Source organism: Manis javanica, chromosome 14, assembly GCF_040802235.1.
Source record: "Manis javanica isolate MJ-LG chromosome 14, MJ_LKY, whole genome shotgun sequence".
Taxonomy (NCBI): Eukaryota; Metazoa; Chordata; class Mammalia; order Pholidota; family Manidae; genus Manis; species Manis javanica.
Window position 1 is genome coordinate 11,392,920 of NC_133169.1, and position 27,926 is coordinate 11,420,845.

General features: G+C 53.8%; 2 protein-coding genes across 4 annotated transcripts; both read right to left on the minus strand.

Annotated features, from left to right (window-relative positions):
- Positions 1-1,042: 1,042 nt before the first annotated feature.
- On the minus strand, positions 1,043-22,282 carry ATP8B2 (ATPase phospholipid transporting 8B2). 3 transcript variants are annotated; one of them, XM_037016740.2, is made up of 28 exons: positions 22,100-22,282; positions 19,688-19,755; positions 17,428-17,486; positions 16,966-17,079; positions 16,740-16,838; positions 16,419-16,480; positions 16,257-16,329; positions 15,894-15,964; positions 15,558-15,637; positions 14,626-14,784; positions 14,292-14,380; positions 12,764-12,960; positions 10,144-10,352; positions 9,275-9,318; positions 8,807-8,972; positions 8,482-8,670; positions 8,222-8,337; positions 7,966-8,130; positions 7,769-7,880; positions 7,537-7,642; positions 7,246-7,390; positions 6,873-7,056; positions 6,499-6,722; positions 6,157-6,240; positions 5,572-5,817; positions 5,282-5,420; positions 3,385-3,515; positions 1,043-3,123 (listed from the first exon to the last, which is right to left on the minus strand). In XM_037016740.2, the coding sequence occupies exons 2-28, from the start codon at positions 19,716-19,718 to the stop codon at positions 2,842-2,844; spliced, it is 3,576 nt and encodes a 1,191-aa protein (XP_036872635.2). In that variant the 5' UTR covers positions 19,719-19,755; positions 22,100-22,282; the 3' UTR covers positions 1,043-2,841. The 3 variants fall into 3 exon arrangements, with proteins under 3 accessions (XP_036872635.2, XP_017510685.2, XP_017510707.2); XM_017655196.3 differs by lacking the exons at positions 19,688-19,755; positions 22,100-22,282 and adding an exon at positions 18,791-19,098; XM_017655218.3 differs by lacking the exons at positions 15,558-15,637; positions 16,257-16,329; positions 16,419-16,480; ... (3 more) ...; positions 19,688-19,755; positions 22,100-22,282.
- A 1,277-nt stretch (positions 22,283-23,559) lies between these two features.
- Positions 23,560-26,971, minus strand: AQP10 (aquaporin 10). The gene is made up of 6 exons (XM_017655040.3): positions 26,792-26,971; positions 26,289-26,415; positions 25,581-25,718; positions 25,350-25,468; positions 24,892-25,109; positions 23,560-24,429 (listed from the first exon to the last, which is right to left on the minus strand). Exons 1-6 carry the CDS (start codon positions 26,894-26,896, stop codon positions 24,231-24,233), a joined length of 906 nt encoding a protein of 301 aa, XP_017510529.1. The 5' UTR covers positions 26,897-26,971; the 3' UTR covers positions 23,560-24,230.
- Positions 26,972-27,926: the final 955 nt, after the last annotated feature.

A 27,926-nucleotide genomic window follows, 5' to 3' on the forward strand; every position in this document is an offset into this window, starting at 1 on the left:
GAGGGGCGTCAGCCCATCTGAGGAGGGGCGGGGAAGAACATGCTTCCCCTGGTTGAATAGTGTGCGGCCTGTCCTCTGGAACCCTCTTCTAGGTCAGCAGTGGGGGGATCTGTGGGGGCAGAAGCCGGGCAGTGCCGAGTGACAACACTGAGGATCAGTTCCAGGGCCAGCTGGGCATGGGACAGCAGGGGCCAGAGCTGGAGCCTAACCAGACCCAAGGCGTCGAGGCCTGTGTCTACACTGCTGGAGCCTCAGGGTTCCAGAATGGCCCTGGGGAAAGGCTGGTTTGTACCTGGCCGGGCTCTTCCGATGGGAGGCCGGCCCAGGTTGTCCCAGGAGTCCATGGTGCTGGCCCTGCCCTGGACTATTTCTCCCTAAGAGGGAAACTGGGGTCTCCGTGTCTTTGCTCCAAGCTTGGCACCTACTTGGGACTCTGTCTTTGAGAAGGAATAACAGGGGGAGAGGAAGGATTGTCACCATCACAGAGAGACTGGTTAGGTCAAAGGGGAAACCAGACTTGGGCAGGAGGGGTAGATGGAGGTCAGCAGTGGCCCCCACCGCCCTGCCCTCCTTGGAGGAAAGCTGCCCTCACCTGCGAACCTTATTCCCGCAGGCATGGCCTATACTTATGCTCCTTGATTTTCACTTCTGTGAAAGGCCAGCAAGATATGAAAAAGGCATGGGGTCAAGGTGGAGGAAAACCTGAAATATTCACCTGGAACTTTCTCTACACATACCCACCCATCTGGCACATTAGTAACAACAGGTTGGCTTGTGTTTGGAAAAGCAAATGCTTCAAGGTCCTAAGCACCCAGCCATCAGCTGAAAGCAAGTCCCTCAGATCTGCCCCTCAGTCCTGCCCTCTTCCCCATCTTCCAGTCGTAACGCAGTCCCAGGAGGTGTGCGATTAGAGGAGGTGCTGTGCCCCCAGTCAGATCGTTTTCTCTGCCTCTGCCCAGATCTACCCACTCAATTCCATTTAAGAAAGTTTCTTTTACCGCCAGTCTTGGTTAAACATCAGAAAAAAAGACACATTACACACTTCTCAGAAACTGGAATTTTATAAAAGGCATTTTTCTCTTATATTCATAAAATGATATAATTTTTCCAAGTATAGAAATGTGCCATAAATTATACAGAATGTTCCTTAATTACAGCTCAATGCAACTTGGTACTTTCCTCCCTCCCTAAAAAATGAGAGAGAACCAAAAAAATAATATATATAGCTGTATATATATATATATATATACTTATTTATATATATATATTTATATTTATATAATATAGACAAACCAAATATGAAAAAAAAATCATTTCCTCTTTGGTATAAAAATCAGACTCTCACCTTGAGAGACACAAGAACAGACATGACGATGGGTTTGTAAACTGTGTGGCCAGAAGGCTGTGTTCCCAGTCAGGCTTTCCCCTCCCCTGTTCCCTGTCCACCCCCACCTCACCACAGTCCCCCTTCAGTTCCCTTCTGGCCCTACACTCATCTTCTTGCCCTGACCCAGCGCCACACCATTCCTGAGCACCCCCTCCGCTACCCAAGACAGGATTCTTCCCAAGACTGACTTGGCAGCAACTCACTTGGGAAATACCCAACTGGGGAACAGCTTCCCGGGTGTGATGGAGAGGGGGTCAGGCATGCATGTTCAGACGGAGCCAGGCACTGAGCGGCAGCCTCCGGGCCTGAGCCTAGTTTTGTCCTCCTCCTCCTCTCACCCTGTACGCTGAGCCTTGAGGGGGTGGGACCTTGTGTTTACCAGGAGGGAGAAGCGGAGGCCAGCTCCCCATTTCAGGCCCACCTCAGGTCCTAGGGTACAGGTGCAGGAAAATGTCAGATGAGGAAGAAGGGAAGTCAGAAGGGACTCTGCTAATGAGTCTGGGTCTAAACTGATAATTAAAGAGAACTTTTTTTTAGGACTAAATTTCATACCCAGCTCTAAGTCACTGCAAATGACAGGGCCACCTTCCCAGGCTCCAGCCCAATACCGGCAGGACTTCCGGGATCCAGGAGTGGATTGGATGCGTGTGTATTGGGAGAGCCGGTAGCACTTCACTCTCAAGGTGAGTAAGGAGACAGGCCCAAACTCTCCCTTAGGCTCCCCCAACATCCTCAGGCTGACAGGCACTTCCCTCCCTGGTCAGCTTGTCCCCATCCCCCACAGCACTGGCACTGGAGGGCTAACTGGGGGCTGTGGCTCCTCCACATCCATCCAGGCTGGGGCCCCCATGTGTTCCTGCCTCCTCGTCCCCAGGAGAGTTAAGACACCAACCACAACATAAAAGTCGGAGAGCACTCCTCCACTTGCCAAATAAAAAAGACAAAACCAAACTGGACACAAACACATCAAGGAGAGACATACATGATGCAAGGGGCGCGAAGGCCCCAGCTGGTCTCTGGCTTCCCGGCATGATACATTCTTGTGTAATTCAGGAACAGGGGCTCTGGGGCCCCTCTGGGAAGTGGGAGTAAAAAAATACAGAGATTATAGTCTCCCTGTGGGCTCCTGGCCAGGGCAGGGGCAGACCCAATCTCTACAGTTTTTTCTTGTTTTTGGTTCCACATCTGATCCCCTACTGGGACCAGTTCCTGATGCCCCCAACCCCTGCTCTGCCCTGGGGCCTGCCCCCTTGACCTTCTCAGCTGGTGGGAGGGGCCCCGGCGAGGGAGGTCCCAGGCCCTCGGTGGGCCCAGCAGGACAGAGTCTACCAGGGGAGATGGGAGAGGCAAGGAACCCTCGAGGACCTGCACTTCAGAGACGCTGTCCTCTGAGCAGCTGGACAGCCCTGCGTGCTCTGATCAATCATCAGCACGGGGCGTCCCAATCCCAGCCTTCACCCCTTGAGGGGCTTGTCGGGCCCCCCACCACCAGGGCTGCTGGTGCTGTCACTCTTTTTCCTGCGCAGGCTCTCAATCCAGCTGGAGCTGGAGCGGGTGGTGAAGCTGGAGAGCGCAAGGGAGCTGAGCCGCATGTTTTTGCCAGACATAATGAGCTCCCCGAAGCCCTCCTGGTGGGAGAAGGCATAGCCCGAGCGACGGGAACCTGTGCGGCCCACCCGCCGCAGACAGCGGTGCTGGGCCTTCTGCTTCTTCCTCACCAGCTGCGTGTAACGGACCTGGTGATGGGAGCACATGGGAAGGAGCCGCCGTCAGTGCGGCGGTGTCACCACCAGGGAGAAGGGACCCCGGGCACCAAGGATGGGGCAGGCATGGGAACCACCCAGCTGCACAGGCGTCTGTTCCAAGGAAGAACAGACGACCACCACCTACACGCTCAACAGTCATACAGCCCAGAAACTGCAGCCACAATGCTTAAGCCAGAGGGCTTTTGGATAGTGTCCCCACTGTCCCCCAAAGCAGAGAACTAGGCTTCTCACCGTGTCAGAGAGATCAGGCTTCAGGTTCAGCTTGAGGAATCTAAAGGCAACCACAGGCATGATGCAGACGACCGTGGTGAGCACAATGGTCAGCCACACTGTGGGCTGGGCCAGGGTGTTCTGGGCATTACCTGGGAATGCAGAGGAGTCAGAGGCCTTGGGAGTCACAAAGAAGACAGAAGGGCAGCCCCCTGAGTTCCCCATTTCTATTTCTGGTAGTTCCACTTTCCCGGTCTCTAAACTTAAATCATCCCTGGCTTCCCCCTACCTGCTCCCCAAATGTGTATCTCCCAAGTTTGACTAGCTCCAAACTCTCCCCAGTAGTTCAGGCCTGTTTCTGTTTCTTTGACTGCCTCACTTGACATCCCTACTGACCATCTAACAGGCATCTTGATTTCACATGGACAAAAGAACTATTGTTTCCTCAACCCCGATCTGCTCCATGTCCTCCCCAGATCAGGAAACGACACCCCACACTCAGGTGCTCCAACTAAAACCCTGAAGTCAACCCTGATTCTTCCCTCTCTCTCTTACTGACCTCTCATCCAATCTGTTGGTCCATTTTCAAAATACTTACAGAATTCCACCACTGTCCACTCTCTTCCAAGCCACCATCATTCTCACCTAGATTACTGCTATAGCATCCTAACTGGTCTCCCCGTCTCCTCTACCTTTGCCCCCTATGTTTTATTATCCACAAAACAGCAAGAGTGATCCTTTTAAAAACATAAAACAGTTTATGACACTTTCCTATTCAAAACCCTCCAGTGGCTTCCTACCACATTTAGATTAAAATGCAAAGTTCGTACTCCGACCTAAAAGGGCTTACGTGGCCTGGCCCCATCATCCCGGACTCCAGCCCTGTCCCCCACCTTTCTTCCACTCCCCCTTCCTCCGCTGCCCTGCCCCCTGCAGCTCAGGCCTCCCTGCAAGCTCCCGCCTAAGGCTTTGTATCCTTCCCGGAGAACAGTTCCTTCCCAGAGAGCCACATGGCTCACTCCTTCCCTTTATCCAGATTTCTCTGTGCCAACGTCCCTTCCTCAAGAGGTCTCCGTGACTACTCGTCCTTCTCTACACTGCTTGATATTTTTTATGGGACTTACAATTTCAGACATTGTATCTGTTAATTGTAAGTTGTTGTCTTTCTTGTTGAATTACAAGTCCAGGAGGGCAAGGACTTTGCTATTTTGTTATTGTCACATCCCCAGCATCCAGAATAGTGGGCAACATACAGCAGGTGCTGACTGAATGCCCACTGATGGATGAACCGATCTAGAGCAAATGCCAACACCTGCATCTCTTTCACCTCATGCCTCCCAACCAACCCCTCTATGCCAGCCAGCACGGCAACCCTGGCGCCAGCCCTGAACTCGATCATGGCAGCAGCTTCCTCACTGGCCGTCACTGCCAAGTTCACCTTTAGTCTAAAGTAATCCTTTGATGCCGTTGCCCCATTCTCTCCTCAAAAATACAAAAAGATCCCTGGCATAACATGCACACTTGACAGCCTGGGATTCTCGAATGTCCTACCTTCCCAGCCGCTCTTCCATGGCTTCTCAGCGGGCATTCTAGCCCCACCCTTTCACACTTCCAGATCTCCAACTTGCAGTCTGATCCCCCTCCTGCCTCCGCCCACAGATGCCTTCCCCATGGGACTGTCCCTGGCCACCCACCCCACGAGCAGTCCCTGTGGTCATGGCCTCCCTTGGAGCCCTGGCCTCCCATGCCTGACAGGGCTGCTCTCACTTTCATGGATATGGAAACTCTGAGGGCAGGGCCTGATATGCCCATAGCACCTTTTGGAAGAAACAGTGTTAAGTAAAAGCTCATGAAGCTCTGGCAGTCCCAGAACAGTTGTGATTCCTCCCAGATTCAAGAGGAAGCCACAGGGACTCACCCACAAACCGGAACTGGTTGGGAAACATGTCAAAAAGCCCATCGCTGTGCATGGCAAAGAGGATGGCAAAGTAAACAGCTAGGCTGCCCCAGATGAAGAAGTGGTTGATGGCCGTCCAGTAGCCTGTATCCAGTCCAATCTGCAAAAAGCAGTTATCACAGGCAGGAGGAACATTCCCCCCCCCCAAACCCATCCCCATGCCAGGAACAGAGCTGCAGTGCCCAGGGGCAGCTCCAGGGACAGGAAGCTCATTCCTTCCAGAGCTGAGGGCAGTCTTCCTTCCCTCATACCTGCACGCTGACCACAATGACCAGTGAGGTGGCCACAGTGACTGCGAAGGACTGGTAGTCTGCTAGCTGCGTGCCATCATCCCGAGTGGCCTCGGCAAACACCCCGTAGGGGATAAAGAACATGAGCACGGAGGTGTAGATGCCCTGGGCGATGCAGATGAAGAACTCCCGCTTGTTGAAGAGGAGGTTCAGCTGGCCTGGCTCATAGAGCTTTGGGTACTCCATGCTCCGCTGCTCTGGGACGTCCTGTGTGGGCAGAGCCAGGGGGCACACCAGGCCTCAGAAGCTGCCGTTCTGACTCAGGGGAGCCAAGAGCAGACCCTCTCTCTGCCTCCTCCATTCCAATTCTTGGACAGCTAGCTCCAACCTCAAGTCAACCACCACCAGTCCATCTGTGCTCAACATGGCCAGGGAAGCTGCAGGTCAGCTACAGCTGAGAGGGAAAACCAGAACACCCCCCGCCGGAAGCACTGCCTTCCCAGGGGCCACAGGTAGCGGCTCCAAGGGGCACCCCCACCCAGTACGAGTGCAACTCCACAGCCATGTACTTCCCCCACCCTGCTTGACCATCAAGCTCTCCCATACCTGATCGAAGACCCCCATCGCCAGGACTGGGAGGGAGGTGTACACAATGTTATAAAGGGTAATGAAATACTGGTCATAGACGGTCTGAAAAGAGAAGAGAACAAAAGAGGAGTAGATAGTCTCTTGTCACTGCGAACCAGGAGGAAGAAGGCAGCAGATGCGGCGTACGCAGAACCCTAAAGAATTTCCTGGAGCTCCCTCTCCACTCCTTGTCAAGCATTTTTTAAAGGCGTGAAGCAGACAATATCTAGGCCCTAGGGACTGAGCGATAAACAAGACAGGTGCAACCTCTGCCCTCAGGAGCTTTCAGATAGGCAAGCCAGTGGGCTGGGAGCTCGCTACCTGGGCTGAGAATCCGCAGAAGAAGCCAAACCAAAAGTGGACCATGGTGAAAGCAAAGTTCTTGTAGAAGAAATAGCAGAGGAACTTGCACATGCGCAGGTAGGACCAGCGTCCATGCACCAGCAGGAGGCGCTGTAGGAACTTGAACTGGGAGAAGGAGTAATCTGAGGCTAGGACAGCCTGGATTCCTTCCTGCCCACTGATGCCCACACCAATGTGAGCGGCTGTAGAGACAAGAGGGTGAAGATGGTCACACACTTCAGAATCCCACCAAGTTAGAGCCTCCCGACCCCTTCATCCCTCCCTGGTCCTGAGACCTCAGGGGACCTCTCCTGACCTTCCCACCCAGCCTACACACCTACAAACACACTCACTTTTGATCATGCTGACATCATTGGCTCCGTCCCCAATGGCAAGTGTCACAGCCTTTTTGTACTTCTTAACCAGTTCCACCACTTGTGCCTTCTGCAAAGGGGTCACCCGGCAGCAGATGACAGCTTTGCAGGCACAGGCTGTCTCCAGAAACTCCAGCTCCATGTCTGCCTCTAATGCATGGGCCTAGAACACAGAGAGCCCTGAGAGCCCCAGTCTCCCCCCAGGAGAGACCTGGAGTCAACCCCTCGTCCACTTAAAGACCACAGCCCCTCTGAAGCCTAGGGAAATGAGAGCAAGATAAGCCATAAATACAGTACGGAGAGAAGTGCTCTCTGGAAAGATACTACGTAAGCTAAGGATGGCGACACTTACCAGGCTGTGCCCATTGATGACCAAGGCGTACTCCCCAGCAACGGCTTCCAGGACAGAGGTGAGCTTGGAAGAAGAAAGTTTCTCTTGGTAGGCGAGCCCATTGCCTACAGCCTGGGACGAGTCCGTCATCTTCTCCCGGGCTTTCCTGTGGGGCGAATGAGGCCATGGTCTCCCAGGACAGGAGTAAGGGCTTCTGACAGGAATAGGTATTCAAGCCCAAACAGGCCCAGGAAGGCCTGCCTGACCCGGTGCACAATGCAGAACACCTGCCTGCCTCAGGCCTCCGAGTACCTGAGCTCCTCCCGCACTTCCAGGACGGTGTGTCCAGTGACAATGAACACCTCCGTCATGTCGTCTGTCAGCATCTTGCAGGAATAGCCAATGTTCACGGCCGTCTCTACCAAGAGAGAATGCAGGAGCTACAGACAGGCCCCCAGCAAGGTCAGCGCACCCTCTTGCCTCACGCGAGGACCCAACACGGCTGCGTCCGGATGCAATTTCCTCTGCCCTGCTCAGCTCTCACCTTGTTTGTCTCCAGTCAGCACCCAAATCTTGATGTTGGCGAGTGTCAGGAGGGCAATGGTCTCCGGGACTCCTTGCTGAAGCTTATCCTCAATGGCCGTTGCCCCCAACAGCTGGAAACACCACAAAGCTCCCTGGCACCGGGGTCCCGGGCACGAGCCCTCCTTGCCCACCCTTGGCCCACTCTGCGGCCCGTACCATCATGTCGCTCTCAACCTCCTCATAGACACTGGCCAGCCGGTCCTCCCGGCTGTCCTGGGCCAGGCTGGCTTGGAGTCGTCTCTCAGCCCACTCCTCATAGTACTCTTCGTCCAGGTCCTTGTAGGCCAGTACCAGGGTCCTCAGCCCCTCCCCTGCATATTCCTAGAGGCAGAGCCGAGAGAGTCACCCCACTCCCCCCTGCCCAGCACCGAGAGGAGCAGAAGCACAGGGCCCTGCCCTCCCTCACACCTACGTTCAGGTGGTCCGTGGTGGTGTGGAGCAGGTCCCGGGTGGAGTGGTGGAGTCTGTCCAGTAGGAGGGTGTCAGCCCCTTTGCAGTAGAGCCGGATCTTCCCCTCCGGATTCCGCACTGCAAGCGGGACAGAGGGAGATGTCCCAGGAAAACTTCAGGCCACGAGCCTCAGCACGTGAGCAACGCTACCCAGCACACCTCGCCTATTCCGGGCCTGCATGTGGCCCCCAAATCACCCCCGCATCCCTGTCCTGGCCTCACCGATGACTGACATCCGCTTGCGGATATTGTTGAAGTCCAGGATGGCCAGCAGCTGATACGTGATGGCTGTGCCCATCTCGTGGACAGTGATAGTTTTGGGGGTACGTGAGCGGAATACAAAACCGAAGTTTCTGGCTGCGGTGACCAAGGCCCCCTCGTCCGGGGACTGGGCTTTGTAGTACAGCTCCCCTGGGTGGGGAAGAACACTCCTGGAAGCGTGTCCCACCCCGGAAGCCCCAGCCCAGCCACACTGTAGAGGCAGAGCCCAAGCTCGAAGGCACGACTCCAGCGGGGGGGGCGGGGCACAAGCCAGCCCTCGGCTCACCTTCACTCTTTTCTTCAGACATGACAGTATGACACAGGGAAAGGAGGCGGAAGAACTCCTGCGTGTGGGGGTCCCCTATCTTGACAGCCTCCAAGAGGGTGGGGTCCCAAAATAAGAACTTCTTGTCAGCCAGAGGATTGAAGGAGAAGTTGACGGGTTCAGGCCTCTGCAGCAGGTAAGGGGGCAATTAGTAAAGGGTGGGTCGCCAGGCTGCATTCCCGGGAAGACACTGTCCCCACCCTGTTATTCCCTGTTCTTTCAAATCGCAGTGGGGGGACCCAAGATACTGTCCACTGAACACCTCAAAATTCTCACTGCTGCTACAATTCTTCCTTGAAGCACCCACGTCTCCAAGTAGGTTTCATTTCCTGACCAGACAACACATCACTCCTACCCACACCACCTGTTACTGGTCAAGCATCCTATGTTTAATTGGCAGGCAGATTAACTATGGAAGCTGGGCCTTACCTCTCCCAATTCAGCTTTGTGTCCCAGGACGTCGAACACGTCACCTACACACCACCAGGACAAAAGTAGCGGAGTCAGAGTTAGAGGACGCTCAGAGGGGAAACACCTCAGCACCATCCCCGCAGACGCCCAGAGCCCACAACCCTCATCATGGGGCAGATGGCACGCAGATCCACACTGCCGCCTGGAGGGGCAGGAAGCAATGGGCACCCTGGAACGCTAGACCACAGGAGCTCCAGACCGCAAGTCACGGCACCCACTACTCCCCAGCCCCGGCCCCACCCCAGCTCTCCTCCCAGGGCAGCTCCGATTCAACCCTCCACCCCAGGGCTCCCAGGCCTTCTCAGGTCCTTTCTCACGTTAGGCCTCCATAACACACAAAACCTCACACACTGGCCATAAGGTCCGAGTTAGTACAGAAAGCAATTATGAAAGGGGCCCACTGTGCATAAAGTCGGGCCCCACACACCCTGCCCCAGCCATCCCAGCAGCTCAGCCACATGGCCACTGCAGCAGGGCCACACCGGGAAGGCCACAGTCACACTCCAGAGACTCACAGGGCCCTGAACAGCAACACGGGAGAGTCTAGCACTCCACCAGAGCAGCCAACGATGCCCAGAGGCCAGAGCTTCACCCCAAACGGCCAAGGAGCTCCCCCATTGCCTGGAGCTGAGGCTGAGGGCTTCGGCAGGGGATAGGAAGCACTGGCGGTGTCTGCCTCCTGACAAGGGACACAGAGCAGACCCCTTCAAGGCCCTGCAGACCCAAGGAGGGACGAAGCAAAACCCAAATGTCCAGACAACTGTGGGGGCCCCAGGACAATCCTCACAGGTGAGGGGTGAGCCCTGGGCCCCGGGGCACTGCCCTACCGTAGCTGCGGCCATTGATGGAGCACTTGTTGAAGACCATGATGTTCTGGGTGAGTGTGCCCGTCTTGTCAGAGAAGATGTACTCCACCTGGCCCAGCTCCTCATTCAGCGTGGTGGTGCGGGCCTCCGCGGGCGTCCGTTTCTCCATGCAGAACATCTTCTTGTCCCAGTTGATGAAGTAGCTGTGGCCCAGGCGGATGACCTCAACACTGCACAGGGGACAGGAAGTAAGGCTCGGGCAGCAGGGGGCAGAGGTGCCCACCCCACTGCCTTGGCTGCAGGCCCTCCACCTGGGGAGAACGGGAAGGAGCAGACACCTTGGGTGCAGGAGCCTGGCGGGAAGGGCAAGGGGAGCCGGCAGGTGGTGCCGGCCTCGTGCAGCCAGCAAGGAGCTCCAACCCTGACCCCGACCCTCTGATGCTCTCCGGACAAAAAGGTGCAAAGGGCCTGGGCAGGGGGACAGCACAGGTAGAGGAGAAAAAGGGACCATGGACAAGGCACTCAACCATTTCTTACCTCAAGACTAATAATACAGAAACCATGCAGAGAAACAAGAGAAAGTGCAAGAGGCAAGGGGGAGAAAAAGAGAGAGAAGTAATGAGGGCGTTGCGCAGGCCTCAGCATCGCAGATGCCGCCTCCAAGAGGGGCCGCCGTGGGGAAAGGAACCGAGGAAGGCTCCGAGGCCCAAACACAGGCACGGCACTCCGCTTCCACACCCCAACTCTGCACTTTCAGAAAGAACAAGAGGCAAACACTGGCTCTGGAAGGCAGTGGGGCCTCAGGAACCTGGGAAATAATGCCAGTGTACAGCGGCATGGTGCTTTCAACATCCCAGTGACCATTCGCATCCTCTCCTTTGCAGAACGTCTTTGGGATATGAACTGTCAGCGTTTCATAAAGGGCCCTGTGCTTAGGTCAGGTACAGCTACGCAGTGGGGCCACAGCTGGAACCCTGCCTCAACCAGAGGCTGCCAGGCAACAAGCGAGCTGGCGGGCAATGTCTTCAGAGCCTCTCCCACCCCGTCCCCCAAACACACTGTAACCTGGTCAGACCAAGAAAGAAATGTCTTAGGCAGCCTCCATGGGCTTCCAGTGAACTTGGACACAGAACACTGAGAGCAAAGCCCAAAGACGTAAAAAAAAATTTAGACTGTAAACAAGATAACATTTAAACAGTACTGAAGAACGAGAACTGTGATGATAATGATGGGCATCCTACCCCATATTTGTATATAATCAATATATTTTTCAATCTAGTACCCAATATCAAGACATTCCTATAAAGAAGGTGGAACAGGTATGATGCTGCTCGTTTTACCTGAGAAACCCGAGGGCCCAAGTGACCGGGTTTGCTTGAGGGTATGTGCCTAGTGAGTGGGCAGGATGAAACCGTGTGCCTTGGGAGTGTCCTGAGTGCTACATAAAAGCCCCAACACCCAGCATTCACACAGACACCCCATCTTGTACTCACTATCCTCAGCACTAGGGCTCGGCCAGGGGGCCGACTTGAGGGCTATCTGGGAAATTCGGGTGAACAAAAAAAGGCACACGGAAGACTTCTAAGCAACTCCACAAAGCATTTCCTTAAAAATATTGCAGGTTTCCTTATGTCAAGTGAAAGGCACTAAGTACAAGACACTCTTTGGCCATTCTTCATCCCCCTCTGATATTCCCCCTCCCCCAGTTCCTCCTCACTGGCCCAGTCCCTGCTAACATTCTCTTGACCTTAAACAAACTGTGCTGCACACCACCGCCAGCCAACACTTCCTGAAGCACTCTTCAGAATTTTTATTTTTTGATCTTTTAATGGTTCATAAATCCAAAGGCCACTGGCGAAGATTTAAGACCGTCCACAATCAGGAACAAGCTTGTTTCCAGCTCTCATAGCTGCCCACCCATGGTCCATGCCCATGCACCTGCCAAACTGTTCTGTGGCCATTCCTAGATCCCTGTATCTCCATGCCTTTGGTTCTAGCCCTGTGCCCTGGGCTCCACCTTCACCCATCCCAGCCACCTCTCCACAGACCTCCTCCCTAATTATCTGTACAGGAAACAATGTTCTCCCAATGCCCATGGCACTCCACGTGGCAGTCTTGGTGGGGTACATGGTATCTTGGTGCCTTACACTTTGGCATTCCTCCTCCCCACTAGTCTGTTGCTTTTGAAGGCAGGCCATGTTACACATCTGTGTTCCCTTGCTTTATACGTAAGACTGTAGGTGGAATGATTCTACAGTACTTATTCCCATTGTTTTATGTGTTTTAGATTTTTCTTCTTCCATTGGACTGAAACCCCTAGAGAGAAGGAGATACATTCCTAATATAGCTTTGTATGTGTCATGACACCTAGTACTCTTCTTTGCACAATGTCAGCATGCAGTTAAGTATGTGCCGAATAAATCAATATGGTTTTTGTTCTAATACAGTCCAAAGTGCCAGGAAACTGTGGTGAGGTTTGCTCTGCCCACAAAGATAAACAGATAACACAAAATGTTTATGGTACAGGAAGAAGAGGCCTTCAAGTTCCTTCTTGAGGATTTCACCTTCACAGAAAAGTAAAGTTTGCCGAGAAGCCACCTGAGGTCCCTGGACAGACCCCTAAAGCAGAAAATGCACGTACCTGACATAGAGCGATATGGGCACAACGGTGTTGAGGATGATGATGTAGGACCAGAAGGAAAGGAAGCCAGAGAAAAAGGCACTGTCTACAGCCTCATCCCACGGCAGGTAGACCTGGAAGCGTGTCCCAACCTCATGCTCCCAGATGGCATTGCCAATGGCCAGGATCACTCCCATGCAGACCAGGAATCCAAAAATCTAGAAAGGAATGAGAAGCAGAGATTAGGCTGCCACTTTGAAAGCCCTCAAAACCAGGTGCATCCCTGAAGGTCATCACTCAGGGCCTTCAAAACCTCAAGCCTTCAAAACCTCAGGCATCTTTAAAACGGCGGCTTGCTCTAGTACGGAGCACCCAGACCTAGGGACAGTTTCTAGTCTGCCACCAACAATCGGGTGGCCTTCTCTCTGAACATTTTTCTCAACTATATGATGAGGAAGCTGCAACCGATGCACAGTCCCCAGTCTGACATCCCAGAAGCCTTGAGTCTTCAAAGATAGTTAAGAGTAAGGGGGAATTACTTTCAACATACCAAAGAAGCTTACTGGAAATCACTCATTCACCTGAGCTAAGCCTCCACAAGCCACCAAAAATGTTTCTGTGATGTTCACTTTCTCATACAGATTGCCAAAAAAATATTTAACCAGGGAAATGAATTTTCTTCACAAATGTAGGTTTCTTGATAGACAAAAAAAAATCTCATAAAATTTGGAGTCTTTGAAGGGTCATAAGAATCTTTTTGTCATTAAAAAAAAAAAAAAAAAACTGGGACCACTGTCTGATTTCATACATCTACCTCCAAAGGCGCCCCTACGCATGACGCTTTTAAACACAACAGGAACCATCCTGCTGCCCAAGGACCACTAGGGGGCGACGTGAGCCTTTGAATGACTGACTGACCTGCTCTCCCTCATGCTGGGTTTCAGCACTGCCAAGGAGGGCAGAAACTCACCAGACGCTCGCTCCAGCCTTTGCAAGCTGGCATGTGGGGGGCAGGCAGCAGGAAGTGGGGGTGCAAAAAGGGGAAGAGAGCCCGACAAGGAGCTCAAATTTCTAGCCAAACAAGAGAAGGATTCAGGAACTGCCAAAAACTAAAACAGAAACTTTTCCTTTGGGATCTTTCACTCTTAGAAGTCAGGGGAAAAGACCCCGTTATCCATCCTCCAAATGGAAATTTTTCTTTTAACTCCCTCTCCATCCCCATGAAGGCCTCCTTGTCCCTGGCAAAGGCAAACAGAAGGCCACATGTTGCACTGCGTCATCACCATAACGAACCCAGAGAAGGGAAGATTTGTTTTAGCTTTCTTTTAGTTTCTTGATTCATGCACGTTCCTAAGGTTTTTAAATAACATCTTCCAAGTCTAAATGGAGACTGAAATAAACACTGTCTTTGTGTGACTGACCTGCCAGTGGCTTTAAAGCCAAAACCTGAAGCCTGACTACCGACCAGGGAAGAGAGATGGAAGCAGAGGGAACTGCCCAGGGAGAGCCCCAAGGGCAGGGGCGGGGAGCCATACGTGGGCAGCCTTACCCAGAGCACCAGTGTATTCATCAGGCGATCAATGCTTGTTCTCTTAAACTTTGTCCTGCCGCTGTTCTGCATCAGCTTAGTGTCAGGACCTAGAAAAGAACGTGAAGGTCTGGAAAAGCCAAACAACAAACCTGTCTTTGGGCTTCTGCCCTAGTCCCCAGACTATAGGACATCAGGGACAAAGCGACACTGGCTGGTTAAGAGACTTGTATTCAGGGCTAAAGGGTTTTTACCTTACGTGTTGCACCAACCCATTCAGCCTCCTCCCACATTCCTGAGGGAAGACTGAGGCACCAACTCCTACCCAGCTTTCCTTGGATTCTAGGAGGCTCACCTGCAAAGATGACCAGCCCGAAGCACCACTCGGTGTTTCGCAGCACACAGCCCCGCAGCAGCATGTTCTGGTTGCTCAGAGGGAACTTGTTCTCCTTCCAGTAGAGGGTTCCGCCAAATTTGTCCAGCTTGTTGTTGGGAGGTTCGCAAATCACTTCACCTGAATGGAAGACAAGAGTGCCACCACTCAAGGTACAGTCAATAGCTTGACTGCGAGACAACAAACCAGACAAAGCAGCTGAGGAAGACAGTGTTAGGACATGGGTCCGTCTGCACACTGCTGGTGGGAGGGGGAACAGCTGGTACAACTTTTGGGGAAGGGATGAAGCAGCATGATCTAACATTAAAGCACAAAGACCCTTGGGCTCCGTAACCCTACATACAGAGAGAGCAGCACAGGTCACAACAATTTTTAATGAAGCATTATTTGAACACCAAAAGACTGGAAACAATGGAATGGTCAGGGAATAGTTGAATAAATTATGATATATCAATTCCGTGAAACCTTATGCAGCTACCGAAAAGAATGAACTAAATTTCCCTCTATAGTGATGTGATAAGATACCTGTGGTGAATGTATTAGGTTAAAGAATTTTGGTGCAGTAGGAGCCCACTGACTTACGTTCACATGCTTGTATAAACAGAGAAAAGTACAGATGATACACACCGACTGGCCAGTAAACCTGGCTACTTAAGGACAGTGGAACTGGAGGGTAGGAGGGATTTTTCTTAGACATTCTATGTAGTTTGTCTTCCTAGAAGTATACATCATTTTTCTGAGGTGAATGAGAACAAGCTGGATTTCTCTCAACACGCACAGCAAGGAGGAGCTATAAGCCATGACAATCTCTTGAACTGACCATCAGTGCAATTTAAACCCCAAAACCCAACCTACCTCCTCTACCCAAAAGCTGCTTCTCCAAAATTACTCACCATCAAACTTGGCAAGTTTACTGATGTCTCCCAGTTCTGAGGTGACTGGAATCGCCTGACGCACTTTCATGTTGGTCTCTCTGGAAGGACAGCGTCCCTGAGCCCTGGTTCCCTTCCCTTCCTCCAGATTCTACCTGGGAGCACCTGACCATGGGGCATCGTCACCCCCATACACTCTCATTACTGGGTGAGTGATATAGTTTTACACACCCAAAGCCTTTTTTACCCCTAAGTTTTCCAAAAAGTACAGATCCCAGATCTAGAAACCTCTTTCAAAAAACAAGCTTTTCACCTCTATGGAGGCCGGAGAGGTGTGACACTGAGCATGTGACTTACCCATCAAGTTCTGCTGTCTCTATGTAACACAGCCCATGGGGCTCACTGCTGGAAAGGAGGAGGAGATCCGCCTAGAGAGAAAACTAATGAGAAGCCCAAAGACCCCATCTTCCACCCCCAGTGGACTCTCTGATGAGCCCTCCATTGGCAAAGCATTCTTGGTTTGCTCAGTCCCAAGCGTGAAAGGGCTAGAAAGGAGTCAGTGTAGGCATATGAATACACCAAAGAAGCTGCCCACCCAAGAAAGTTTCCTTCCACGGAACAACAGTCAAAGAGGCAACAGTCAATCAGGAAAAGACCCATCCCTTTCTGCCAAAGAGAAGGAAGAGCCCTGTAGGCCTAGAGGGGCACCTTGTCTCTTACCGCCACAAACTGATTATTTTCTAGCTTGATAATATCACCAACACATACATTCATCCACTGCTCTTGCTGGAGGCTGAGGCAGAGAGAAGAGGCTGTCAGCAGTCAGGCGCTCCCAGGGGCCCCTTTCCTCCCCAGTGCCTTCAGTCTCCGGCAAGCACTCACATTCCATTGATCAGCACCTGAGACTGACGATTATTCACCTGGTTATCACTCTTGTGGCGGAACTGAAAAGAAGAGATTTAATAAAGGTTAAGGTATCTTCTCCTGCTTCAAGGGATTTAGATGATCCACGAATTACATAGTATGCTGGGTACCCCAATTCACAGATCTACTCTCTCCCTGACTCCCCATCCCTACTCTCAGCCAAAGTATCATGGATCTAGCTGGACAAGGTAAGGGGTGGCAAGGGCACCAAGAATTGTGCTGGGAGGCGGAGGGTGAGTTGGAGGCTGGGGAAGAGGCATAAGAATGCAAACAACTCACATAGTCATCAGTGGCATCTTTAACAGCTGTGATGGTGAGGACCAGAACCAAAGGCACAATGGTGGTGAACCAGGACAGGGAGGAGATCTGTGGGATCAGCTGACAAGAGGAAAGAGAAGATATACCTCTGAGGCCCCACCCTGAGCCCTCTTTTCCCCCAGACCTTTCTCTTCCTTGACTTTATTCGGCTTTATGAGTTGCAAAGTGTCTGCTACAGGTCACTTACCTGCAGAATGAGAAGGAACAGGAAGTAGGTATTGGCAACTTCCTGGAACTGCTCAAAGAGGTTGACAGGCAGGAAGGTGAGAATATTGTACTTAGAGGTCTTGATGCAGTTACTCTGTGGCAGTGGGAGAGAAGATGATGAGGCCCCTCCAGTCCCAACCCTGAAGCAAACTTTCCTCCACCTACACTTCCCAAACCTCTGCCCCCAAAGCCAGCAACCACCAGTGTGGGAGGGGAAAGAGGTGAGAAGGGAGGTGCATGGGGTCAGTGTAACCTGCTTCACTCACAAGTGAAGGCATGAAAAATTCAGCACAGTAGCAGATGGAGACTGGTGGGGAGGCTGCCTTCCCCTCCCCCAAGCATTGTCCACTCAGCCTTCATCCCCACCTAGGATGTTCCCACAACTCTCTCCTCTCCAACTCAGGAGGAGGGAAGGGGGCAGGGGGGTGGCAGAGCCACTCACCGCATACTGGAATTTCTCATTGTATTCTCGGTCATTGGCCCGCGCCCTCCTTTCTTCTTCTGCAACAGAATAATGCTGCAGTCAGAAGGGCACACTAGGGCCTGGCCCAACACCTTGCCAGGCCCACCCACTTCGAGGGGTTTCACGGAGGGCCCTCGGTTCTTCCCACAATACCGTTCTAAGGAGTTAGCACACCTGAGGCATCCCTAAATTCTTCCCTCCAGCCCACCCCTCACGGCCAGCCTGATTCCTTGGCTCTGCAGGCCTGCACTCACAGGAAAAAGCCTTCTTTCCTCCCCAATAAACCGTCAAGGGTGTCCACTGGACGCACTCAGTTCCTCACCTCCACCCCTTTAAGTAAACCTTATGCGTTAATGGCCTTGGGAATCCTCAGAAGACCAGCGGCCAAAGACACAAAGCTTCCTTCCTCTGGGACCTCCTGCAGAACTACTAGCCATGGTACCTCCTCCCCCTAACCTGGGGGGGGGGGGCAGGGTGGGTGGCAAGCCTGAGGGTCACTGTGCCCTGAACTCCTCTGCAGCAGTATCTCAGGCCCACGTGCAGTCCCATCTACAGGAGCCTCTGCTTGTCACATGTCACCAGCAGTGGCTTCTGACTGGCTCACAATGACATCACCTTATTTCAAAGCTCATAGTCAAGCAAGAGAAGGGGGGATATGGATCATGCAGACTGAGATAGAAATGAAGGAGGTAGGAATGAGATGTTCTTGACACAGTTGCTCCCTAACTATAACCCTCCTTGTGCCATCTGCACACATTGCTCCTAAACAACACCTTTGTCACTGAGTGTCAAATGAGCTACACCTCTCCTGAACCTCTGCAGATCTGGGACTGCAGGCACCAAGTTCAGATCCCAGAACGTGAAGGTGTCCTATGAAGGGTTCTCCAGCCCACCTCCTGGAGTCAGAAGGTGGGTCAGATAACCACAGGCTGGAAAAGGGGGTAGTGTGATTAGGCAGTAAACAAAATGCCTTAAACCTGTCTTGGAGTCAAAGGCAACCTTCCAGACGCCTTCCCTCACCCCTCCCAAGACCCCCGCAGAGCACACTGCAGTAACAGAACCTCAAACCACAGCATCTTCTGCCGACCCAGAGAGCTCCTTCCCTGCGCGGTCACTTTACTCCCAGAAACTTCCCCAGAAGGAACCCTTGGATCGAGCCCCTGCGCAGTCACCAAAGACCATGCAAAGGGAGCGGTAGGGACAGGACCTCTCACAGCCAGGATCTCTGGGTTTGGAAAGGAGAGTATCGGGGAAGGTTGAGGGAGGCTGAGGACAAGCAATGTGCGGGTGGGAGGGGGAAATGACGCTCTCGGGAGAGCTGCCAGGCGCTGCCTCCCGTTACCTGTCCCCCAAGAGGGCTTCTTTCGGCTCCAGGAGGGGGGCGCCCCGGCCCGGGCCCACTTCTCGGGCATCTCCTTGGGGACCGTCATGATCCCGGTTTGAGCGGGGGCGGGCGGAGTGTCTGTCGTTCTGTCCTTGGCCTCAGCGGCGCCGATGGGCCGGCCCCCCGGGGAGGCGCAGGAGCTGCGGCCGCTCAGAGGGGAGCCCCGGCCGTCGGGCGCGCGCCCCGCCTGCAGCCCCGGCCATCCTCCCCGCCGCCCGCACCCGGGACCGCCGCGCGCTCGGCCGCGCCGCCGCTGCCCCCGCCCCCAGCGCCCCCCGCGGATGCCAGCGCGCGCTGAGTGGCCCCGAGCGCGGTGCACACGCCCCAGGCCCCGCCCCCGCCCGCTCTCGGACTGCAGGGGCCGCCGCCTGCCAGTGCGCCGCGTAGGCGAAAGCCAGTGCGGAGCCCCGCCCCCCGGCCCGGGCAATGCGGGCGAGGGGACTGCCAGTGTCGTCCCGAGCAACCACTTTCATCCCACCCCCACCCCCCGCAGGAACACCGGGAGGACCTGGGTGGATGGAAACATGAAGGGAAAAAGGACGGGGAGATGAGAAGTGAGGACGGAGGCGGGAAGACAGGAACACCGTTCCCCAGGCCAGAAAAGTCCAGGTGCCCCAGGATCAAGCATCTAAGTGTTTGGGGTTAGGGACAGGTGCTCAGCACCCTTCCGGAGGAGAACCTAGCTCAGGGATCAAGGGGAAGAAGTCTGTTTCCTAGGCTCCCCCGGGATGGGCAGGGGTTGCAATCTACCCTCCTCACACTCATCACCAGTCGTCCCTCTTCCCTTTGCTCCCTGAGCATAACAACACCCACTCTCGATGGTCGCATGGATTTCCACCTCCTCCTGCCTCTTACCTGGGGGGCGCTTTTTTGCACACAGTGCCATCTCACCCAGCAAGGTCCCAGCAATCCCATGGGAGACCCTGCAGGAAGGTGACATATGCGTGAGGTCAGGAAGCTGAGGGTAACCTTTCAGCCTCCTCCTGAAGGTTCTCTTCCCCAGTTCTGACCTTGTCCCTCCCCAGCCTCCCCCACCAACTCCACACCAACACTCTGCTCGTACTTCCCTGATGGGTCCCTGGGAAAGGAGATTTCCCCACTACCTTGTTTAATATGGGGGGAATGAGTTTATAGAAGCCACCATCTGCAGGGAAAGGAAAGAGGCAGAGAGATGAGGCCAGGTACAGAGAGGAGGGGCAGAGCAATCAAAGTACCCATCGCAGGGACAATGGATGCCTCCATGTGCCCTCCTGGTGGCAATGAGTGGTGCCCGTGTTTACTGGAAAGCAGAATTTCCACCAAAGGGTGGGGGAGTTGAGGAACATAAGCCAGGAAACACCTGGGAGGGCATCAGGAAACATGGGGGCAGGCTCCACCCTTCTCAAAATAGTTATAATCCCCCATGCCCCTGTTACTGGGACTTCCATTATCACCTCCTCCAGGGGAGCTCACATTAGAGGCATGGCCTTCACTTCCGGCCCACAGTCCCAAACCACTTCCTCTCAGTCTGGGTCAACCACCCTTCTGGGCCAGCACAGGGGTCTTCCCAACCCTGGTAGGGAACTGCCCCTCTCTCTCTCCCACCCAAGCCTTGTCCAGTGAGTATGGGACTAGGTGCAGCTCAGGGAGCATGAGACAGACAGGCTTCTGCTTCCTTCCATCATCCCATGTCCTTTCTTTCACCTAAAAAAGTAAAAGGTCTGGCCTACAAGACCGGGTCACAGAGCCTCAGCCCTATTCCCCAGCATGGCCCAAAAGAAACTGCAAGCCAGGTCCTGGGTCCTCTTGTCATCTCCTCTTTCTCTGCCTAGGAGGAAAGCCTTCTTCCTCCTTGGTTCCCCTGTCTCCAGCCTACTAAGCCAGCCTGTCAACCCCAAGAGATACTAATTGCCTGTCAACCTCTATAATTACAGACTCTGGCCATAGCCCTGTCACCCACACCAATCATCCCTTCACTAACTCGGGCTCCCTTCCTGAACCCCAGATCAGGCAATACCGAAAGCCAGAAGTCCCTTTCCTCCCCGACCCTCCCCAACCCTGGCAGCCCAGAGTGCCTGGCTGGGGAAGGAAAACCTCGTCCACATTTTAGAGATGCCAAGCCCTCCTCCAGGGCCCCCAGCCAGGGTCTCCACCCAGTCTAGAGTATGAGTCATGGGACTCATGGTGGGGTGTGGAGGAAGAGGTCAAAGGAGAGGATGCAAGGGTGGGCATCACAAGTTCCATTGCAGGCCCCGCCCTCAGCAAGGGAGGCAATCAAGAATATTATCAGCTCAAAAGCTGATTTTTGTGTCCTATGAAAGAGTTAATGATGGGGCCACACACACACTTTTAAGAGTCAGACATCTGGACAGCGACCAGGAGAGTTGTTTTACCTCTAAGACCCTGGGGAGACTGAAAGCTGGCTTGGTGGCCGACCTCATCCCCTCTGGGGGGCCCTAATCGGGAAAGGGAGTGGGAGACCCGGCAACAGGGCCCCCCCTCTCACTCCTCCTTCCCAGTCTCACACGGCCTGGGTTTTCTGAACCATCAGGCCAGGCCACGTCGCCCTGCCCGTCGCCCTGCCCCAGCCCCCTCTGCAGCCACATTTGGGATAAAAATAGCCAGCTCTGGGAAGAAGGCAATGCTCCGTGGAGCAAAACGGCTCCTCCTCCAGGCCTGGCCGCTGCTCCCTTCCAGCCCAGATCCCGGCGGGGCGCCCTCTTCTTTCAGAGGCTGGCAGGGATATTTGTGGGCAGGTCAGGGAAACCGAAGAAGATGGAACCCCAGACCCCCAGCTCGCTTGCCACCAGCACTGCGCCCGTCAGCGAGGGCGGAACCCGGGATTCACTTCCCAGCCTTGAGCGATCACAGCTACCACCTCTCCTTCCAACTTGGTTTCCTCAAGCACACAGACCACCTTAAGAAACAAACCCTACCGGCCCCAAACTCCCCTCTCCAGGCACCCAAACCCCCGGACCCGGGGTACTCCTCTCACTCCCACAACTCTCAGGGCGGCTCTCCCGCCTCCGCTGCTCCATCAGCTTCTCTACAGCCTCCACGCGCCCCTTCAGCACCCCATCCATCCTCCCATCCTGCGACAGCCTCCGCTCTCCCCGTGCTCAGGCACCCCGACACTCTTCCCTCCGATCATCCACTCCGCCGCCTCCGTCACACCTCAGCTCCCGACTCCCGGCCCCGTCTTCCCCGCCCCGCACCCAGACCCGGCCCGTCCAGCCCCGCGTCCGCGTCCGCAGCCGCATCCCCCGCTGCCTCCCGGCCTCGCCTCACCTCAGCGCTCCGCGCTCAGCGCCCGCCCCGGCGGCCCCGTCCTGCCCATGCCGGGGGCTGGGGCTGGGGGCGCTCGGCTCGGCTCCCCGCGGGCTCCCGCCCCCCCAGCTGCAGCCCCGCTGCCCCCCAGGGCTCCGGCCCGCTACTTTGTGTCAGTTTCGGCCACGGCGGGGCGGAAGTGACGGAGGTGGCGGGAGAGGGCGGGGGGCGGGAGGGGGTTTTGGGGAGGATGAGGGAGCGGGAGGCGGGAGCCGCCATCTTTGTGCCGGGCGGGGGGAGGGTCTTAGCCCTTCAGCGGCTCAACGCTGAGAGGTCGTGACCCCCGCCCACCCTCTCCCAAACATATCCCGCTTCCAAAAAAAATCAATCGGGAGGATAGATGGATTTTTTGGAAGAAAGCTAACAGGAGAACGCTGACTTCTCTCCTGAAAGAGCGTGTCCTTCGGGGAGGGACGTGAGAGCTGGGGAGGTGGCGAGCGAGTTTTCCCTAACCCCACACTCCCCCCTTCCGAGCTGGTGCCTTCGCCTTCTCTCCCTGCCCCGGCTCTCTCAATGTGCGTGCCCTCTCCTTGAGTGTCGTGCCTGAGTTTCCCCCTTGCTCCCGCTGTCTTTAGGCAGTGTTCCGCGGCCGGTCCTCTCGCCCACGCCACCACGCCCCCGCGGGGGAGGCAGCTCCCCACCCCTAGCTGGAGGTGGCTGAATCTGGGGAGGCGCCCCAGTGAGGGTAAAGGGCGGCGCTGAGGTTGCGAAAGCTAGCAGTCAGGCAATGGGGACCAAGCTTTGGAGGAGGTCCCCAGAGGTATGCCTCCCACTGAATGGTCAGCGCCCAGCACCCTGCAGATTCCCGCAGCCTTCCCAACCGGCTTCCAGGGTGCGCACCCTCTGGCGGCTACTTTGAGGAAATACTTTCCTGGAAGCCCTCAGAGTCCTTGTTTGTGGGAGGAAGGTATGAAGAGCATTGGGTCCCCTGACCTTATTTCCTCCAGTTCTCCCTGTCCGGGCATCCTCCCCAGTTTAGGAGGAAGTGATGCCTACATGAGTAAACAGAGAAGCTGCCCAGGGCCTGGTGTATTAGTAAAGAGAATGTCTTAACAGATATTTCTCCAGAGAAGAAATACAGGTGTCCATCAGGCCCAAGAAAAGATGCTACACATCGCTAATCATCAGGGAAATGCACATCAAAACCACAATGAGATGTCACCTCACACCAGTCAGAATGGCCACTACCCAAAAGACAAAAAAATAACAAGTGTTGGTGAGGCTGTGGGGAAATGGGAACCCTCCTATACTGTCGTTGGGAATGTAAATTGGTAAAACCGCTGTGGAAAGCAGTATGGAGGTTCCTCAAAAAACTAAAAATAGAAATACCATTTGACCCAGTAATCCCACTTCTAGGAATTTACCTGAAGAAAACAAAAATCCCTGATTCAAAAAGATAATGCACCCCTGTATTTATCGCTACATTATTTACAATAGCCAAGATATGGAAGCAACCTAAGTGTCCATCAATAGATGAATGGATAAAGAAATGCGGTACATATCCACAATGGAATATTATTCAGCCATAAAAAGAAAAGAAATCCTGCCATTTGCAACAACATAGATGGATGTAGAGGATATACTGCTTAGTGAAATAAGCCAGGCAGAGAAAGACATATACCAGAAGATTTCACTTATTTGTGGAATATAAAAACAAAGCAAAGTGAACAAAACAGCAGCAGACCCATAGACACTGAGAAGTGACTGGTGGTTACCATGGGGGAGGGGTTGGGGTGGGTTGGGGGAAGGGTGAGGGAGATAAAAGGGCACAAAAATTCTCAGTCGTAATACAATTTGGTCACAGAGATAGTAGAACAGCATGGAGAATATAGTCAATGATTCTGTAACGTCTTTCTATGTTGACGGACAGTAACAGCACTAGTGGGAGTGAGTATTTAATAATATGGGTAACTGTTGAACCATTGTGTTGCATATTTGCAACCAATATAAAATGGTACATCAACATACTTCGATAATAATAAAAAAAAGAATTATTCAGAAAGAAAAACAGAGAGAGAATGTCTTGTTACCAGGCCTGGATCTCTGGCCCTCCTCAGTGTCCCTGAGGGAGGTGAGGGCTGCCATATCGGAATCAAAGCTTATACTCTGGCTTTTGAGCTGAGGCAGGAGTTTCCAAGTCTGAGACCTCGTGTTGGACAAACTCTAGATCCCGAGCAGGCTCTGAGTCCTCGGGGTGGTGTAGAGCCACCAGCAGCTGGTAAGTGGCTGTTCCAAGGGTGGCCCCCACCAGCGGAGCCACCACAGGCACCCACCACCAGCCATTGCCAGCGCTGCGAGAGGACAGAAGGGAGACATCCGGGTGACTCCTCTGGCCTTCTCCCAGAAGCACTAGGGGTAGCAAAAAGAGAACTCCCTAAAGTGGTTTCTGGGGTGACGGACACCAGGAAGAGGGTGTCAAAGCACAGCACCTAGAGAGGAGAAGACCCCAGGAGAGTCAGGCCCAGCCTATAGCCTCAGGGAATTATGTGAAAGACCCATTTTGCTAATGAAGCCACTAATGCCAAAGAGGTAATATGACATGCCCAAGAACAAGCCTCTAAATCTTAACTGTTTCCTTGAAAAGGATGGAGTGGGGGAAGAGGGACAAGAGAGAAAGGGAGAACTGGGGCTTAGAGGAGGGACTTTGTCTTAAGAGGTCAAGGTTTAAGAGGAGAAGGATTGAGGGACCCAGGGACAGACAGAGAAATTAGCAGAGGGAGAGCGGTGGGGGGACACCAGGGGAAGTCATCTACCTGAAGACCTCAGGGCCCCAGCCAGCCACGTAAGTGAAAAGCCTTGGGCCCAGGTCACGAGCAGGATTGAGTGGGAACCCACAGTTGGCACCCATGGATAGCCCAATGACCAGGATCAGCAGCCCCACTGCCACAGGTTCCAGACCCGCAGGCACTCCCTTGTTCCGTGTGTCCAGGATGGCCAAGATCCCCACAATCAGGATCCCAGTGCCCAGAACCTTGGAGTTGACAGAGGCAGAGGGGCTCCATCAGCTGTCAGATGCTCCATCTCTCCCCTTTTACCCCAACAGCCCAGATCACCGTCCCATGTCAGCTGACTGTCCAACACAGGCAGCTGGGGTTGGGGATGGTGCAAAGAGAAACCTAGCTGAACATCCCACCCAGAGCCTGAATGATAGGTTGGGGTCCCATTGGACAGAGCAACAGTTGAGGCTCCCAGGTCTCCCCCTCACACCTACCTGATCCAGGAAGCCATTGTTCAGGGACAGATAGGGGGCAGGGTAGGTGGCAAAGATGGAGGCCGTCTCCTTGGGGCCAGTCACTGTCAGGTTCCCACTTGTATAATTCTGTAGGGCATCTATGGGAGGAGGGGGACACACAGGATTTCCATCCAATGGTTTGCTCATCCAAACCATTCCAAGGCACCCCTGCCCACACACAGGTGCCCCCAACCATGTTCCCTCTGTTACCGTAGTAGAGAACATAAGTGGCTCCAGAGGCACAGAAAGCAGACAGCAACTGCACCAGGGAGTAAATGGGGAGCTTGGCCCAGGGAAGGCGTCCCAGGAGACACATGGCTAGGGAGAAGGCTGGGTTCAGATGGGCCCCTGCAAGGATCAAGAAAAGAAAACTAACATGCATTAAGTGTCGTTTCCAGGAACTCACCAGGCTGCACTGCTCTTCCTCCCCATGACTCTTAAGGTAGCTATTACAATTCTCATCATATAGATGAGGAAACTGAGGCTCAAGGAGGTTAAACAACTTGTCAAGGTTTAAACAGCGAAGCCAAGGTTTAAACTTGAGTCTGTCTGCTCTTAATCCTACAGCACTTGTGCCTCAAGGCTCCAGCAAGGCACACCAATACAGGGTATGTCTGGGGAACAAGCAGGTGAGGTCCTGAGCATAGATGAACCCCAGAAGGCTTTCGTTGGGGGACACAAGAAGATAGGACTTACCTTTCATTCCTTGCCATCTATCCGTCTAGGTGAGAGGAGGAGAGATACAGAAAGGGGAGGGGCTAGATGGGGCCACAGTCATATCTCAGTCCAAGGAACTGGTCAAGCTCAAGGACATAATGACCATGAGTCATCAAAGGATCTGCCCTTTCCCTGCCATCATATACCCACACTCACATGCACGTCCTACCCCCTCTGACGGCCAGACCTTGCCCTCGTCACCTGAAACATTACCACCCACGTAGATGGCAATCACTACCGCCAGAGAGCCAGCCAGAAACATGGTGAAGAAGTTGCCTTTGGTTTCTCCACTGGTGACAGCCTGGGCCACAGCCCCCTGAGTGAGAAGCTGGTGGGGAGAGGGAAGGTGAAGAACAGGGAGCCCGGAACAGGGATCCTGGTGGGTCAACAGGGGAGAGAGCCTGGGAAGGCAAGGGGAGAGACCGACAGAGATGAACAGACATGAAGATCAGCAAGGAAGGGAGAAAAGCAGAGAAAGAGAGGAAGAGTAAAGAAAGGGAAGGAAGGTAAGATGGGAAGGGACAGGGATGAAAATGAGGGGTAGGAGAAGAACGGAGGAGATGGGGTGGGCAGAGATATGATGGACAGCTGAAAGAAGTGGGGCACCCGGAAGAGGAGAGAAGGACCAGGAGGTTAACGATACCAGGAGGAGCCAGAAATTCCATCCTCCTCCCCTCTTTCTTTTCCCCAATTACCCTGCCTACCATGAGCACAAATACACCCAGAAACTCGGCCAGGCACTGTCGGGCCAGGAGGCTGCGGATCCGGAGCTGGCCTTTGACTTTGGCCAGGGGCTGAGCGCAGGCCATGGTGAGCCTCCCTTTACTCCGTCTGCATAGGCACAATGCTGCTACACAGCTACTGCCTGCCAGGTGAAAAGATAAGGAAAAGACTTTAAAACCACTTAGCTGCTGAACAGCACAAATATCAGTACACGTGTGTGGGCTGGGGAGGAGAGAGATAACGGGAGAATGTCAGTGGGCAGGCTGTGTGCGTGACTGGAGTCTGGAGTTTGCCCAGGCTCTGGCTCCTGGGTTTCATCCCCCGACCTCCCGGGAGCGGCCTCCTCCTGTGCGGACACCCTGGGGGTGGCACTCTGCTTCCCGTGCATTCTCTTGGTCCTCAAGACAACTGTGTGAAGTCATACTATTGCTCCCGCTCTACAGATGAGAACACTGAGGGAGCATTAGAATTCCCCAAGGCCACAGCACCAGATTATGGTTAAGTCTGATTTCAAATACAGGTCTTCTGACTCTCCATCTGCTATTCCATAATGCCTCTCACGTACAGTGCAAAGCCTTTCCCCAAACCATTTGGATGCTTGGAAAACTCAAGTCTCTCCAGAGACACTGGACTGAAGACCATAGACGGTAAGAATAAACAGCACACTGAACGCCTGTCCTGTGCTCCTGCCACCTCACCGTGATTAGAGAATGCTCTGTTTCTGCGCCTCTTGCCTCGCCTTCAGACGAGGGCTTCACACCCACACTGAGCCCCACCTCTTCTTATTCTTGCTACTCTTATTCTGAATAACACATCACCATTTTTATACCTCCTTGTATCTCAAGCCTCCAATAAGATTCATTCAACTATGGATTGAGTGATAGACCCTGGGGAAACAGTGGTAAACAAAACATAGTCCCTCTCCTCCCAGAGCTATGTTCTAGTAGGTGGAAAGAGAAAATGTACAACATTTTAAAATAAAATAGTTTATGAGGTCCTTGAAAGCTAGGCCATGTAACTCCATGGGCTCTAGATACCTTCTTCAAGGCCAAGGCCCCGACTCCTCGGTTGCTGGGACTATCAGACACTGATAGCACACAGCTGCTCTCCTCACCA

Excerpts from the sequence above, each read along its gene's own strand:
- ATP8B2 (XM_017655196.3), bottom strand. The coding sequence starts at position 18,878 with ATGACGGTCCCCAAGGAGATGCCCGAGAAGTGGGCCCGGGCCGGGGCG. Across the intron at positions 15,638-15,893 it reads GAGACAGCAGAACTTGATGG|AGAGACCAACATGAAAGTGC; the intron begins GTAAGTCACATG and ends CTGTCCTTCCAG. Across the intron at positions 8,671-8,806 it reads GTCTGAAGAAAAGAGTGAAG|GGGAGCTGTACTACAAAGCC; the intron begins GTGAGCCGAGGG and ends TTCCCCACCCAG.
- AQP10 (XM_017655040.3), bottom strand. The coding sequence starts at position 26,896 with ATGGCCTGCGCTCAGCCCCTGGCCAAAGTCAAAGGCCAGCTCCGGATC. Across the intron at positions 26,416-26,791 it reads TGGGTGTATTTGTGCTCATG|CTTCTCACTCAGGGGGCTGT; the intron begins GTAGGCAGGGTA and ends TCTCCCCACCAG. Across the intron at positions 25,719-26,288 it reads CGTGGGTGGTAATGTTTCAG|GGGCCCATCTGAACCCAGCC; the intron begins GTGACGAGGGCA and ends TGATCCTTGCAG.